Source organism: Pseudopodoces humilis, chromosome 2 (assembly GCF_049639895.1).
Source record: "Pseudopodoces humilis isolate 2021_Gansu_Grassland_sample_001 chromosome 2, ASM4963989v1, whole genome shotgun sequence".
In the NCBI taxonomy this organism is placed as follows: domain Eukaryota; kingdom Metazoa; phylum Chordata; class Aves; order Passeriformes; family Paridae; genus Pseudopodoces; species Pseudopodoces humilis.
Genome location: NC_142201.1, coordinates 85,312,366 through 85,329,459, shown reverse-complemented (window position 1 = coordinate 85,329,459; position 17,094 = coordinate 85,312,366). Strand labels below are relative to the sequence as shown.

Below are 17,094 nucleotides of genomic sequence, written 5' to 3'. Positions count from 1 at the left end.
TCCTGCTCACAACAAGGCAGTAATGCAGGTCTTGTTTCAATAGGTATTTTTGACTGATTATATACAGAAATATATATTTACATCTACAATAAGAACTGTCATCAATTGCTTATGTTGGTAGAGGACACTTTATCCTTTGGGAAATCATGTTACTTTTTTACACAAGATGTTATTTTAAAATACCTACAGCTTTGGCATAATAGCTAGCAGTATAAACTAGAGTTATTGCTACCTATTGTAACTTTCCTTATCTTTGTTTCTATTTATCTAGATGCACCTGTAGCATTAATACTGAAATCAGTATCTTCTGAGTAGCAGTAATTGAGTCATCGTCTCTCTTATTTTTGAGTAGACAGCATTCTAGAACAAGTCACAGGATATAAGGATTGTCCTGGTATTTCTTGTTTTCTAAAGTGACACAAGAATTCTTGTCCTGCTGTCCTCTGCAAAGATTAAGGAAATGCATCTTTGAATTAAAATCAGGATGAAGTGGGATTTTGTTCAAAATGAAGAAACCTATATTTAAAAGTCTGTGTTCCCACCACAGCCAATGGAAATACAGTTAAATCAGTGAAGTGGACAGAGGTAGTTGGCTGGGCTGAATCATTCTCCAGACTCCACTGGCAAGCTTTGCTCAAAAGAGATTTGTTTGTCTAAACAGAGATGTTTAGTATTATTTTGGACCTTGTGAGTGTTCTCTCAAGCCTTCAGCTCCCATCTCACAAAGGTTGGGTTTTCTTAGACTCCCATCACATCTGCCAGTCTTGGATGGGTGTATTGGTGGTGACAGAGCATCTCAGGTGGCATTAAGCAGCTATGCTCTGGCAGCTGAATTGAGTCCTGCATTTTTGCTGATCACAGTGGGACCTACATATTGCTGATTGCTTGATGTTTGCCTCCATAGTGCTCTGATTTGTGTCTCTGGCATATGGTGGAGACTGGCAGCTTCCACAAAGCATACCACTGTCACCATGCAAGAATATTTGGTGCTTTTCTTGGCATGAAAAAAGTGGTTTGTAGAGCCATTTCACCACTCCCTCCCAAGTTAGGGTGCTATTTCCCTGTATTTGGTAGTGAAACTGCCTTGATTTTCCACCTTTTTCATATTACTTCCCTCAGCTCCTTGTTCCTATCATGGCCAATATTTCAAATCCTCTTTCTCACACTGATGCAGAGGTGAGAAAGGGCACCCTGAAATCACAATCATTTAGATGATCCATATGTTAAACCTTTTATGAAGGGGGAGATTGTCGTTGTTTGTTTTGTTTTGGGTAGAGGTTTGGTTTTTTTTGGGTGTTTGTTTTGGTTGGGGTTATTTTGCAGTTGTTACTGGAAGTTGTATGTGTGTGTGTAGAGGCTTTATTTTAATCTAAGTCACTTTGCTGCTGCTTGCCCAATAGTTCTTGTGTTGCATCAGAACAACTAAGGGGCCTATGAACTGTGGTAAGTAAAGTGGTGCAGAAGCAGATGAGAGGGAAGCAGGAATGTCTTACATCATCTTGTCAACTGATGTAAAAGGCTTTGTGTGCGGCAGAGAAAGTACATTTATTTTGGCAGCCAATCCACAAGTGGTCCATAATTATTCCAATTGTTTGTTTACTGATCACCATGGAGGAAACAGTTCAACCAGTAAATAAACTTTTCTCATTCACTTTCTCTTGTTATGTTTCCAAATCAGCATAGCTGTTCAAGGAGACTTTCTTTTTTTATGTTTGTTTTGCAATCTTAATACTGTAAATGATAGATTCAATTTGCTTAATTAAGAAAAATGTGAAAGCTTCTGTTCTTGAAAGCAGTTGTTAGAATACTTCTGCAGAGATCACTCCTTTTCTGTTATTTTTATGGGAATCTGCTTGATTGGATTCTTGAGGACTGCACAAAATGCTTATTTAGCCAGTGAAATCAGCTCCCTAAGTTTCATTCTTTCCATGGTTCTTCATTGTCCAGGCATGCCTTTGACAGTACTCCTAGAAGCATTAATTCCTTTAGATACAGAAGTCATTGTCTTCTGCATGCAAATTCTAGTTAAGATCTTTTGAGAGGCTCTTTGTTGCTACTGTAATGTCCCTGAGATGCTGCCAGCATATGAACTTAAGAGTGTAATCACCTGTCCAAATCTGGAAAATTTTCATGTATTGTATTTCTTGTTCCCCCTGCCTTATTCTTTTATGAGGTGTTAAATGACTCACACTCTTTAACAGCCACATGAATTAATCCTGTGGCTAATTCCTACCAGACTTGGAAAAGCACATCTCTGAATTTTTAGAATACTATTACTGTAAAGCTGAATTCAGCTATTGTTTCTGTTTTGTCCCCTCTAAGGCATCACAGCAAAGATTAACTACTGTGATAGCAAGGTGCCACCAAACATTCATGATACCTTCAGCTGCTACCAATGCTCCTGATACTGTCTTAGTGCTGCCTGTTTTGGTCCCTGACCCTGTAATGCACAGGTCTGGCATTTGAACCTTGCTCTGCAAGATTGGTTGTGTGCTGGCTCAGCACCTGGACCTGGCTTCCCATAAGCCAGAGCAGTCTGATCTCCTCACTGAAGAGAGGCAGTGGCAGCGTGGGGGCAGAAGCAACATCTGCCCTATCAGTGGAAGCTGGGCAGCAGAACTGTTCAGCGCTCTTGTGAAACAGTTCCTGAGCTTTGTATAACCAAAATCACCATGAGCTAGTACTTCACACTCAAGATAATACATCTCTCTTCTTTCATAAAGAATTCGATCCACTTTTTTTTCTTTTTTTCACAATAGGAAATTTTAAAGCTAAAATGGAGGTTTTGACAGTGCAGTTAGAAAACTATCCCAAACTGAGCAGAATCAGGCTGTCTTTATAAAAGGGTTTGAGTGAGCTGCTTACTGCTCTTAACAATCTCATTGTTTAGAATAACATTGTTATGAGCTTAAGTACCCTGTAGCAGTAGTAGGAAAGCAATTTCTTTACAGGCACAGCCATCAAGAACTTTGAGTGATGATTGAAAAAGGTCATAATCTTTTTTGCATCTAGTTCTTGTTTTTCTTAGAAGTCAAGCTCTAAAAGTTCTAAAAGCCCTTACTATTAATGTTTGCCTAACGTATTAGAAATCAGGAGCTGTGGATCTTCATTGATCCATTTGTATCCTTTTTCACTTCCATGATTTTCAGTCCTTCCTTAATAGGAAGGTAAGTTTAAGTGTATATTTATAAGCAGAAATTCATGAAAGTTCTTTGATGAGAAGTTCTACAAGAAAATGATGCTATGATTCTTTTTCCTGCTAATGTTAAATGACAATTTTGAGTGTACCTGCTATTGAGAAATCAACTCTCTTGTGATTACAACTTTAATTCCATTCTATTAAGGTGGCAAGTTCCTGGAGAAGTAACTGTTTTAGCTGAAACACACCATTCTTCTCCCAAAGTATAAAAGTTATTTGAGATAATAAAACCTTATGTGCAGCCATAATTTCTGGGAGAAAACGCCAACAAAACAGCCCACAAGAACCCCACATCAAATAAACAAAAAACCGTGTCTCTGAATTAAAACAATGTAAGAAATTTCTAAAATTAGGAAGTAAACGTGCAAGCGTATTGCTCATCCGAATGGGCTAAAATTGTAATTTATGCTATGGAAAAATTACATCTCAATTTCTCTGTCAAGTAAGAACATGCTACTGACTGTAAGGCCATAGATGGGATGGTCTTCTTCAGCCTGGCTTTACAGAACTAATTCCTACAAATATCTTAAGAGGCATGAGCAGCAAAAAAGTCAAGATTCTTTGAAGGTGTGGGTGTTTATGAAAGATAATATTCAAAAGATTCAGAGTAATATGATTTTTAATGCAGCTGAACAGGGTTTGACAGTGTTAGAGTACAGTCAAGAAGATGGATATCCAAATGACTTAAAAACTCTGTTTACTTAAGACTTACTTCTCCTTAATTAACTTAGACAAGCTTGTGAGTTAAAAGTAGCTTTTATGTTATGATGTCTTTGCTTTTTACAGCTGTTGGATGAACTGCCAATGATATACAGTTGTTGTGTGTTTGTCTACTGCCTGTAAGTACTTGTTAATTTTTTTCCTTGAATATTTATGAAATGTTAACTTTTGAAATGTAGAGTCTCTGAAGCAAAATTTAGCATATATGGAGAGAACACTTCTACTCCTTTCAGTGAGATCTGTTTTTGTAGAGCATTATGATATTAGAGTACCAGGCTGGCTTTAATCCTAGTTTTTCTACTTTAGATATATTTTACCAATGGGTTTTTTTTTCAGTAGGGGAAAAAACTCATTAAAGCCTTAGTGTAGTATACAATCAGAGCTCAGTGCTACTTCTGTAAAAACAGCAGACATAATAAAATCAGCTTCAGTAAAGCCTACAAAATTAGCAACATTATAATTTATTGGAGCTGGATTTCTATGATGTATTCTGGCTCAAAATGCAAATTTCATATTTATGGCTAAACCTGCTTTTCACTCATCTGGAAAATTAAGGGGACAAGATTTTACGAGGATTTGAATACATATTTTGGGGAGAGTGTCTTAGAACATGCATGACAGCTTAATGTGATGCCAGAATATGTTCTCCCATTTAATTTTGGGAGCAATGTAGCATTTGATAATGTAAAGATGTAAATAATGTAAAGATACCCTAAGTTGGCTTTTTCTTGCCTGTTGCTGCAAGGTCTGGATTGAATATGGTTTGTTCTGTCACTTGGCAAATGCAAATGATAAATCAACTTGTTGCAGACAAAAAGAGAAAAAAATATATTTTTGCTTTTGAGCATATCAAATATTCAGCTGTTGAAAATTGTGATGTCTTGGTGAAGATTACTGGTAGCTTGCAATGGAGATGGGATGCTTTAGGACTAAACCCTTGTCTATGGAAATTGCCCTCAGTTTGTGATTCATATGTTAGTGTGATTTGTACAAACTCAGGACCAGAATCATAATGCCTCTTTTAGCAGAAATATTTCCATTGTAGCTCCCTATCTCCTTGAAATTGCCTTTGCATTTGTCTGATTTGAATGCGATTGGAAAAAAGGATGAGAAATGGCTATAAAAAAATCTGATTTTTTTTTTTTTTAGTGTAGTCATTACTTTATTATCTTCAAAAGCACTGAAGTCTGTTACTGCATTTATAGCTCCAGTAAGATTCTGTGTATGTATGTCTGGTAGCAATTAAAATGCTCAAAAAAATGAGCTAATGTCATATAGGAGGCCTTTAATAATTGTTTTGGTTTGCTTGAAGGTAGGTTGCAGGTGGTTGTGCACAGGACATTCCCTTATACATCATTCAGTCCTGGTGATTCTCAAGCTGTGTAATTACTTCAGCAAGCCATTTTGCAAAGTAGCACATTAGTGCTGCCTTTAGACTTTTTGTTTCCCAAATGTATTTTTATTTTATTTCCTTTTATCAATTCATGATGGTGTCTGTTTCTCCAAGTTTATAAACAAAGGAACTAGACAGATGTAACTTGGAATTATATAGACAGCTTCCTTCAGCACTGACGATAATGGGCTTCTCAAAATTCATTTTGCTGGGTTTTTTTGACCTTTTTTCTGATGAAGATATAGTCTGGGATGTGTGTGTATTTCCATCACAACTGAGACTGAGACATTGTGAAGGTAATTTTAATTGGTTGTTTTACATACTGGGAGCAGTCAGGTGGTTTTACCTTCCACTTCTACTGGTACCCAATCTAGCAAATTTACTGCACTGCAACTGTAGTGAAGCTGTTAACAACCTACATTTTAACATATCTGAGTTAACCGTTTTGTAAGGCAAAAAATTACTGTTTGCTCAGTAATGTTTTTGACAGCTGTGTCGCATTTTAAACTAATTTCTAATTTGCCATCCATTATCACCCTGTAAGCACCTTCTACAAACACTTTTACTTCAGAAACTCTTTTCTTAGAGTGGGTTACTTCTTGGCATATGCTTGAGCTTATTAGTGTTAGGGTTTTTTTGCCTTTGATTTTTAAAAAAGCATTTATTGGTAAGAGCATGATTTTTTTTTCTTAAAATAATACATCTTTTTGGAAGGAGTTAGAATTTCTGGAGGGGCCTAAGACTAGTTTGGATCAATTTTCTCACACATTTTTTAATATTATACCTTGGAAATTGCATCCATTATATAGTAAGTGATGAATGTTATCTCTCTCCTTTATCCTCTCTTCCAGGTATGAATGTTTCAAGTACAAGAATACAGTCAATTATGCACTGCTTTTCTTGTTAATAACATACAGCATCGTAGTCAGCATAGTAAGTAACTTTTTCTAATATGGCATTTTCACCCTTAGTTTGGCAGTTTTTCTGAAAGTTGGAGGAATGTTATAGAGGCAATACTAAATCTCTGTCACTTCCAGTCAAGAAAGACAAATTATTCTTTTGTTGGGAAAATTATGTTGCTGGCCAGAGAAACCTAAAACCTTTCTATCTAAACCACTGTACAGAATAAATAAGGAGGAAAAGCAATAATCCAGTTGCTAGAATAGGAATGTGAGAAAAACAGTTGCCATTAACTTGAGACCTTGGATAAGCTGTGTTTCTCACCTTCTTTCACTTTAATTCATCTGTAGAAATAAGAATCATTCTGTTTGACTGCAAAAAAGTGAACTGTGATACCCAGTCCAGGATCCAGACTGGTGTTTTAAAACAGGCAGAATAAGAGAAGAACTTAGCTGTTAGTTCAAATGCTTCTAATTTTTTTGTGTCATGGCTAACTTGTCTCCCTTTGTCAGTGGAGTGCTCATTCTTTATTAATAAATTCAGTTTCATTCTGGCTGTCAACCACAGATGGAATTTCCTATGTAATTTTTATTGATAACCATTTCTTTAAAAATTAAAGTATTATTATAAGTCATCTTCAGCTGCCAAAATACTTGCCTCTTCTCTTCTGCTTCTCCTAAAATTTTTTATGTTTGTGGCACATTATGTCTAAGGTCTAGTGCCCTTCCCTTTTCAAGAACATAAATTAGCTGTATTACTAATAGGAAGAGCTACTAGCTTTTTGTAAAATTAATTGAAACATTACACTGTTGTCAAAAACAATAATAGCAAATCAAAATTAAGTATGTTTTCTTCTTGCAGTGCGTATCAAGAACATCTGGTAACTTCAGTATCTTAATTGTTTTTGTATGTGTTCAACTCTACTAAACTAGAAGCCTTATGTTAGATGTTAATGTTTCTATTTGTGCTTCTTAGTTTAAAATAATTCCACAGTTAAAACCTCAGGTTTTGCCAGAGGAAACTTGAAATATATGATCAACTTTAATGGTGCATGGATAGGCACTCATGGCTTGATTCTAGCAGGAGAAGGCTTGGCAATATTTAGATGAATAATATTATGATGGTTCTGTTGCAAATTATTTCTCTTTTTTAATCGTTCCAGGTTTACCTAGATTTGAAAGAGCCTGTATTCCATCAGGTAAATCTTGCTCTGTTGGAAGAGCTAGTTTTGGTTTTTAACTATGCTATTTCAGTGGTATGTGTTACAGTATTTTACTGCTAGAAGAAAGATGGAAGAGAAGCACAATTTGCCATTTGTTTTTTCTTTAAGCAGTATTGCTGCCTGTCATGTCACCATCCTCTTACTTAGTGACCTGAAAAACTAGATTGCTTAATGTGTGTTGTGTTTTAGCTTTTGACCTAATATTTCCTATGGTTTTCATCTGTGGCAAGGGTAATGAGGTGACCCTGAGGTGTGAGAGAGGAACAGCTAAATAAGTCTTTTTCTGCTGCTTTCCATTAGCAGCTGCTTTGAAACTATGACCTTACATCATAAGATGTCTTGATTGACTTAGCACCACATTCTTCTCTCTGCTTTAACATATTAGTTTGAGTTTTTTAACTACTCAGCTTTACTTTGTGGAAATTCAAGGTGAGTTTAAGCACAGAATGCCTTCTAGGGTTTTGTACCAGACTGCTTTGTCCAGACTTAATGGCATATTTGGTACAGGCTCCTTTTGTAGCAGTATTAATATGCATCCCCTGCCTGTGGGGATAGGACCTGTATCACTTACCTCTTCACAGGAGGTTAGGAAACGATGCTCATTTCTGTATGGGTAGTTTTCCCTCATTTGTGTTTTTTTTATTAGGGATAACAGCTGAAAAATTGCCAAGCAAAAAGCACTGAGCTCTTTGCAAGATGGAGCTTTAAAGCTTTGCTTTTTGAAATTGGTAGTGCCACTGCTTGTCAAAATATGCCTGCTGCATCAGCAGTTGTAAAAATGATACGTGGCTCTTGTTGGTGGATTAGTGAAGTGCTGATCAAGAGAATAAATTTTCAGCTGCTCCAAATAATCTCCCCTAGAAACATGAATTGTTACCCTACCTGTAGATAGAAGAGAAAATTGCAGTATGGGATCTTTTGGTGATATTAATTAAATCCTTTATTTTTTTTCCCTCTACTTACATTTCCAGCAGAAAGGTACTGACTGGGACGAAAGTGACAATTTCTGGTGCTTTTACTGAGCTGGTCTTAATGGGTTTTGGATGAAGTGACTTAGAGTAGTTTTATTAACAACAGTGGCAAAATCTACTATTTATAATGAACTTTTATCTCTTTAATCAATTATTTTCCCAAGCTGCATTTATTGGAATAAATACATTGCAGCTTCACTATAGTCCATTTTGATGCATTGGCATAGGTATTGCCCCATATCACAAAAACTAACACAATAGATATTATAACTTTTTGGGAAAGAGGGAAACCTTAAACTGTTGTCCCATGCCTTTAATTTTCTGCATCTGTTTTCTCTTAGGTTCAGAATATGAATTCCCTGTTATAATTTATACATGAGGAATCGATGTAGAAAATATTTGGATCCCATAAAAGTATTGGACTTTTTACAATTCTTTCCAAATTGATTTTTATGGAGAACATACAGTTATGGCCGAATTCCAAATGCTCAAGTACTGTAGTCATTTATTCACAGTCTTTGCCAAATATGTTGTAAATCCTGAGGAAATATTTCCCTGGTTGCACAGCTAAGTAAGGTTATTTTCTTAATACTTGTACATTATTTTAGAGTGCATAAAAAATTAAATAATTTCTGTAAGCATTTTCAAACTGAGTGGTTCACTTAGACTTGAAGTAAAATTAAATATGTTCATGCAATCATAGTTTAAATCACAGTCTTTCTAACTGGGTTAGAAAGCAGCATCAGGAGATAAAGCAGCATTTGGTACCTCCAGGTGTTTGTCTGTGATCATTTTGTCAGCCTTGCAAAAAGAGGAAGAACTAAAAGGATAACTTTGTTGTTCATTGTTTTGGTCTGGATTGTGGGGTTTTTTTTTTTCATCTGGAAGGAGGCCAGTAAGAATGAAAAAAGGATCCTATTACATTTAGCAACCAGGATCCCAGGCATCATTTTTACCTAAGTTACTTTCTACTTGTCTTTCCAATTTAGGCTCATAAATTGCCAGCTGCCAGCAGGGCACAGAGGTGATTTCAGTTTGTTGTCCATAGCACAGTGGCAGCAGAGACCAACTTTTTTTTTCTGCATCCATATATTAAGGGAGATTTTTAAGGTTTTTATTGCTTTAACTGTTGGAAGCATGATATGCATGTTTTGGTAAGTTGGAGGCAGCACATCATTTGAAGGAAAAAAACAATTCCTGCTTGACAGCTGACCTAGTATTTTTTGCCACCTCATCAATTAAATGAAATATATTAATAGTCTTTACAGCCATATATTTTCTTGTTTATATTTAAATCTCTTAAACTAGAGCACTATTAATCCTAGTTTTCAAGGTGCTAAACAACCCTATGTCCCAGCTGCCTGGTTGTTTTTAAGCCAGTATCATTGTGACAGAAAACAGCTGTGCCTCTCCTCTCTTTTCCATCTGGCACACAAACTTATTTTCTGATGTGAATCTGATTGGGGAAGTCAACAGGTTGAAACTCTACTTGGAATTAATTTTAAATCAGATTAGTTGTTCATCCCTGTTTACTACATGTATACAGAGAAAGGGGCAGGGGAAGAATGGCTGCTAGTGTGAAGTGATCCACAGAAATACAGAGACAGCCCTGGAAGTAGAGGCAGTTACTCTGGAAGTTAAACTTTCAACTCAAGTCTTACCAGTAGCCTTCTTCCTAATATGATGAGGCCTAGAAAGCTGTCACTACACAGCAACGTGTTCCTTCCTGATGTCTGCTTGCGGCATACCACATCTGATCACTTGTCATGATCAAAAACCTTGTTCAGCTAGTGAGCCAAATTATGTGAATAGTGAAATAGTTCTAAAACCCTGTTTTATTTGTGTAGTCATCTGCTATGACAGTTTGAGGCAAATTTTAGCAAACAAATAATTAAAAGGTTAATGGAAAAATATACTAAATAGCTGTTTCTTCTATGTTAAGAAATTTTATGTAAAAAATAGGCATTCTAGAGTATTCTTGTGGTGTCCCATGAGAAACCAAGCCAGCTGATGAAGCACATCAGTAGGAGAGTTGCAAATAGGGTAAGGTAGTGACTAGTGAAAAATGACTAAAGGAGATTATGAAAAAGCCTGAATTTTCTTGGAATCAGTAGGCGGACTGTTTTGTTTGGTTGGTTTCCTTTTTAACAACCTGTAGCAGGAAAAAGAAGAGTGTACTGCTGGTATTTGTGATGATACAAAGTTCGGGAGGAGATGAACAGATAACTGGGAGACCCTGAGGATGAGGAGTGATTTGAAATGGAAGAGATGTACTGATGGACAAATACAAACTATTCTTGTTCTAAACTGTTCACAGATCACCAAAGGAGTGCAGGGAGTGCCTGCATGTGATACCTAACAAAGTTTTACCTTGATAAAAATAGTAAAGCCATGGATGGTAAAGGGCATAAAGTAAGCACTGCTGCCTGACATCTGAACTAAGTTGTGCAGCTTGGTGTGTAGCCCTCTAGTAAGAAACAGCTGAGGGAGGTGTGCAGCTACAGTCTCTGTATATCACAGCAGCACCTCCTGGGTGCTCACCTTCAGTGAGGAGGATTGGAGCATACAGAGCAGAACAGTTTGTTGTTCCAGTCTTTTACAGGCTTTTAAACACAAATGTGTTTTACTGCTAGCAACCTGTTTGGGTGGGGAAGCGGAAAAGGCAAGAAATTGAAGTGTCAGCTATGGGCATATTTTTCTTCAGTCACTGCAAGGTTCTTTTTTTTTTTTTTTTTTCCTTCCTCCATTAGTACTGTCCTCTTCTGCAAGCCATTAACTCACTAGGAAATACCAAGCCGAAAACTCTGCAAAGGAAGCTTTTCCTAGCTTTTGCTCTTTCCTGCTTTTAGCAACTGCTGAAAAAGGTAGCATTTTACCTGGGCTTTAGGCTGCCTGTAACATCTGTTTCTCTAGGCATAGTCTGACACTATTGAACTCCTTGTTCAAACAATCCAAAAGCAATATGAGTACAAGCATAAGGGTGGTCATAACCCCTAATGTGTATGACAGAAATTGTTCTTAATGGATAGTTTTTTCCCATATCTCTACTGCAAAGGAGTATTTTAGCAATGGAAATTTTAAGAAGGAGCAAAGAAAGAGAGATCGGCAAATCAAACTGTAATTTGCATTCTGGAGGAGCCTTTCTATGAGTATCTTCCTCTGTACCATCTCTCTCTTAGAATAAATTGCTGTATTTGATTAGAAAAAAATGAAAAGGACTATTTCAAATGAGGCAAATAATGTATTTATGTGGTTAGATCTTTTTAGGCAAAATGTCAGCAATGAAGGATTGTACCAGCAGGCAGCAGCTAGCACACCTGAGCACTCCCCTTCCTACCCTTAGCTTGGGACTGATAAGCACGTAAGCTGTGTCTAGCGGGTTTTATTGGTTTTCTTTTTTTTCCTGGTTTACTTGCTGCACCCCAAAAAGGGGACTGGAATTAACTAACAGCTTTGTATAAATTACAAGCCAGAACCAATTAGCCTTTCAAATAGTTTTGCTTTGTTTAGCTCTACAGAGCAGAACACACAGTAGTAGTAATTTATTTACTGAAGTTCTTTAATCTTGTTCTGAATGCAAATGAAGAGCTGCTGTGCTGACTGACTTTGAATAGTCAGTATTGGAGCTTACTTTTACCTGTTGTCAAACATAAAGGCTCTGTTATCTGTCTTGTTCTGTATACGTGCACTGATAATACAGTGTGTGGTACTAACCTCATCCTTAAAGCTAAAAGGAGTTTGCAAATTTGCCTTTATGGATTTTTGGAAGGTGTGTTTTACTTTGCATTATTACAGTAACCTATTTTATGTGAGATGACTAGACATACTTACAGGTTAGTAGGATCTGAACGCCCCAGTTACAGCAGAGTGAGAGGCAGTCCCTGTCTCAAAGAAAGTCAGAAAGAAGGAGAGGGGTATAAGAAGGAAAATAGAACATGGTAAGGACACAGATTTGTCTGTGAGGTGTAGCACCTTTTAAAAATAGACAGCAAAGGTTTATAATTTTTCTGTTTCGTGTAAAACAAAGGCAGAATTAGGTAGTAGAATTAGATAGTAGCTAAGTAGAAGCAAAATAGGAGAGTTAAGTCAATGAACAAGGAAGAAAAAGATACTAGAAGGCTTGTGAGCCACTGGAAAGAGGCAAAAAAAGCAAGGCACAGCTGCTTGGAACAAACTGCCTTTTGACAGGAGGAAACCAGTGTTCTGAATAAAAAAAATACAGAAAGTAATTGAACGTCACCAGTGTCTAAAAATCCTTCCTGCTGCAGTGACTTCTGCATCACTCTTGGGCATAACTGGCCACATTTTTTCCTCTTCTTTAAGATCTGTACATCTTGGAGGTGGTGTTACATGGATTTTAAGTTTGTGAATAAAAGAAGGAGAGTGATTTGAAGATCACGAGGCAAAAAATAAATTATTACTTTGACTTTTTTAAGTCAGGTGATTGCATTCAAATTCATCAAGCCTACAGTGAGTCAGATTTTGCTCATGGATCTTTTCAGCGTGTGCAGCCTTCCCACTATATAATTAGATTGAATCCAAACAATCTGTAATAGTTGTTTGAAATGCTTCCTGGAAAGTTTATCCCCTTAGTGATGCTCAGTGTGGGAATAGTGCACAGTCTATTCAGGTGTTTGCTTTCAGGAAAACATTAATCAAATAGAAGTACTGCTTTCAAAAACAGCTTTAGCTGATGCTTGTACAATCCTGGGCTAAAATGCACAGAAAGAGAAGAGATAATAGGAGTTAGTTACTGGTTTTGATTTCAGGATGCTTTCTGAGTGCCATCTAGTGTTTGCTTTCCGATTTAGAATGGTGGAACGTTGGTTTTACAAAACTGGCTTTTTCCTGTAATTGTATAAAGGACATGCTTTATAATCATACTTTTATTTGAAACTTGAACAGACAGCTTTCTGGAGATGAAGTTAGAAGGAATGCTATTTTCCTTAGACTTAAAAATAAAAACAAAAAAAAAGAGAGGCTGCAAAAAATTTTTACTCCTGTAGTATTTTACAAGGTCTCTTGAACCCAACTGCTGAATTTTCTCTCTTTTTATTTTCAGATCATGTATGGAACACTAGTTTCCATCATAGTCCTAAGATCTGTTTATATAGTATTATGGTAAGTAGCCATTTAATTAATTAATTTAATTCATTAATAAAGCATTGTAAGTTACAACATAGCATTTGCAGCTGTTTTATTTTGGTGGGCTTAACATGAGAAATTGGCAATGGGAGAATTTCTTAAACTAGGTACATAATGTTAGCTCCTGGGCTCCCCTGGGTTGAAAGAGAATGACTCATCATCATGCATTTTTTTGAAGCCACTGAGATAACATTAAACTAAACTGAGATTTCTACACTTATGATCATTGTTTACTGTCAGGTGTTCTGCTGGTGGCTTCAGCTGTTAGCCTGGGATTTAAACAGAAATTGAGTTTGTCTTCATATTGCTGGGTAGTGTGAAATCTGTTGCTAATATCCAAACTCTAATGATAATTTTGGGAGAGTGGTAAGACTGCAAAGTGAAACCATCACTTAATAATTTCCTTTTCTCTTCCCTGCTCAAGTATTTAAAACATATTAACACACAATAGTTTTTCTTAGAGTTTTAATTGGATAAAGTTAGGCATAATGTTATGGAAATTGAAATTAAAATTGTAACAAACAAAAGGTATTAAACATGCTAGGAGACACTGAGAGAAGCATTAGAATCATCAGAGCACAGACTTGGTAGGTAAAAGGGAGGAAAATGGAATTTAATCAGTATTGGAGTAAACATGTATCTTTAGCTCTCAGGGGCTCAGTTGGTTGCCCATTTTTGTCTATCCACTGTGAATATTTGGTGTTCCAATGCATTTGGGGATTGCTTCTGAAAATTACTTATTTCTTTCTTCTGTCATCATTTTAAATGTGCTTTTTGTTAAACTTTGTTTCAAGTTCCACGTGTGTCTGTTCAGGAACACAAGGAAGAATTTAACAAAATGTGAATTCAGAGTATTATAGAATCCTCAAATATTCTGAGTTGGAAGAGACCCACAAGGATCAAGTACATTCATTGAATCGACTTCCAATTGCCATTTCAGTTCACCCGGTTTGGCTTTCCCCAAGAAATTCTCACAGGCCAAATGCAAGCATTCACAGACTTTTTTATTAAGCAAGAAGAACTTAAAACTGATAGTGTGTTGCAGCTTTAGAAACAATCATCAATTTAAAGGCACTTTTCAAACCTGTGGACTGGAAATTTTAATCCTCGCCTAGAGATCTTAAGTGATACTACATTAATTGACCTCCAAGGGGAACTAAATTGAATCAAATTGAAGTAATTTTAATTTTGTTCTTATTCAAAGATTTAGAACAGTTCTAGTCTTTTACATTAAATTTATTTTTTTCTGTGTAGACAAACTCTTGGGCCTGCTATTTTTCTACTACTGCAAATTCCACAAAGTTATGCATTCTCATTATTTCTGAAGCATTTCATGGTCTTCTGTCTTTATCAATAGCATTACCACCTTCCATCCCATAGTATCATTCATTGTTTTGCTCCACCAAAGTCTGTCTCTGAAGTTCCACCTACTTTTTGCTTCGGTTTTGGAGGCTTGAAATGTATATTCTTAATTAGCTTGATCACTTCATTGCAACAGTACCCTACAAAGACTTATTTCCCCCGTTGGTGTTATTATGCAAACTGGGTAGAAATTTGGGATGGGGAGAGAAGTAGGTTTAAAGTGCTTCTAAATATTAACTAAACTACTACTAATTTTAAATTAGTTCTGCTAGAGAAGCTCTGCCAACCTGAAGGTACCCTCTCTTTTCTCTAAAATTCATCCCCAAGCACACTTAGGTTTACCTTCTCTGCACTGCTAGAACATATTCCTGTGTTTCCATGAGTAGTGCTAGCACTTGGCCAAGCCACTTCCAGCTTACACACTGACCTTGATTTCTGCTTGTTTTTTTCTTACTTCACTTCCTATCACTCATATTTCTTAGTGTGGCCTTGAAGTCACTCTGAGATTAGAGTGAAAATCCCAAAGAACAGCATGTTATTCTTTCCAGGCTACTACTTCATCCTGTCCTCTCACCAGTTGTTCCTCCTTCCTGTTCCCACCCCACTCTTCATCTCTTTCTTAGAAATGCTTTCTTCCCAAGATTACAACTGGGCAAATGTTATTCTCTGTTCACAAAGCATGTTCCCTGTAAATAAGTGATGCCAGTTGTTTCCTTCACAAAACGCCACTGTTTATTCCTCAACAATTCCAGCTATAATTACCTAATTACCAGCATGTTTAATATACCATTTAGTGCTCTGTGATATCATGGTCTTGCTTATGTCTCTGGAGCACTGAGGGGGTAATATTACAGTGCAGTCTTTGCCATGTACTGCATGGTGCTCCAAGCATTTACTAGACTAAACAAATAATAATTTTGCTAGTTTATATCGGCAGTGGATTTGTGAATATGTACAGCTTTTATCTGGTTAGAGCTTCCTCCACAGGGCAAGCTACCTGTTGTGTTTTGCACATTTTGGTTCCCAGTGCTCACAGCTCTGAAATGTGCTATAACACACACAGTGGAGGAAAAAGGAGCTCAGGAATGTGTTTTAATGCAGAATCTCAACTGTGGGTTCATAATACTTAAAAACAGCTTGAACAGTATTTCATGGTAGCCTTTCACAGCTGGATTTGGGTTTCCTTTTGCACTTGCCTTATTAATGGAAAAGGAGCCTTCCATGTAGGAAGTTTAGATTTTCAAGGTCCAACTTGAATGTAGATAGGGAAAGTAAATTTATTAGTGATGCACTTTCTTGCATTTGATTCTTCAGTGTTTTCCATATCTTAAATAAGACTTCTTTTCTCCCCAAATTAAATAGATATTTTTCTATTCGCAATAGTATTCAATTCAAAGATGATCATAAAAGTGCTGGAGTTTAATACCATTCATTTGGTTAGTGGTCATGGTGGTCTATATTCACAAAAGAATAATTTTGAAAGACCATATTTATACAAATTCCCTAGTATAGGGATATCATCTCTTGCCAAAGACCCTCTTCTTTTGGTAAAGAGTCCTAGTTGGTAGCAGGGCTTTTTTTTTTTTTTTTAATGAAAGAATATACATGGGACTGAGGAATTAGTACCTTTTAACCAAAGTTAGTTTTCCCACTTTTTAGTTTTGTTCTAGGAGTGTGAAATTAGGAAAACAATTATTATTATTATAGAAGTAAAAGAACAGTCCTGGAGAACATGAGATCAGGAGAGGGGGGCAGTAAAATACAATATTTAAACAGATGTAATTTGAAGTTGGTATTTTTTTATTTTGGGGCAAAAACCAAATTGATAAAGAATTCTATTTACGTATAACAGCATTTCTGTATGTTACACATATTTAGTGTAGTATATACTAGTATGTTATTGTATCTTAAAGCATTCTGAACTAAACTTTGCATTATTTCTCTCTCTAGGGTATACCCATGGCTTAGAGGTCTAGGCTATACATCTTTAACTGTATTTTTAATGGGATTTTTTCTCTGGAATGTGGACAACATTTTCTGTGATAAATTGAGGTGAGCTTTTTCACTTGTCTGGATAGCTCTTAATAGCCTTTAAGTATAAAGACTGGATTGTTTCTGAGGTGCATATTCAAGTCCATCTCAATGTCTGTATGGTTTGTTGCCTAAAAAACATCCATGAGAT

At 36.4% G+C, this 17,094-nt stretch overlaps 1 protein-coding gene across 1 annotated transcript in view; it reads left to right on the top strand.

Annotated features, from left to right (window-relative positions):
- Positions 1-17,094, top strand: part of ACER3 (alkaline ceramidase 3) — a 53,492-nt gene that overhangs the window by 26,353 nt on the left and 10,045 nt on the right. Inside the window, exons 4-8 of the mRNA XM_005531005.3 lie at positions 3,986-4,038; positions 6,164-6,245; positions 7,375-7,410; positions 13,468-13,526; positions 16,863-16,964. Of these exons, the coding sequence (XP_005531062.2) occupies positions 3,986-4,038; positions 6,164-6,245; positions 7,375-7,410; positions 13,468-13,526; positions 16,863-16,964 (332 nt within the window). The remainder of the gene's footprint in view (positions 1-3,985; positions 4,039-6,163; positions 6,246-7,374; positions 7,411-13,467; positions 13,527-16,862; positions 16,965-17,094) is intronic.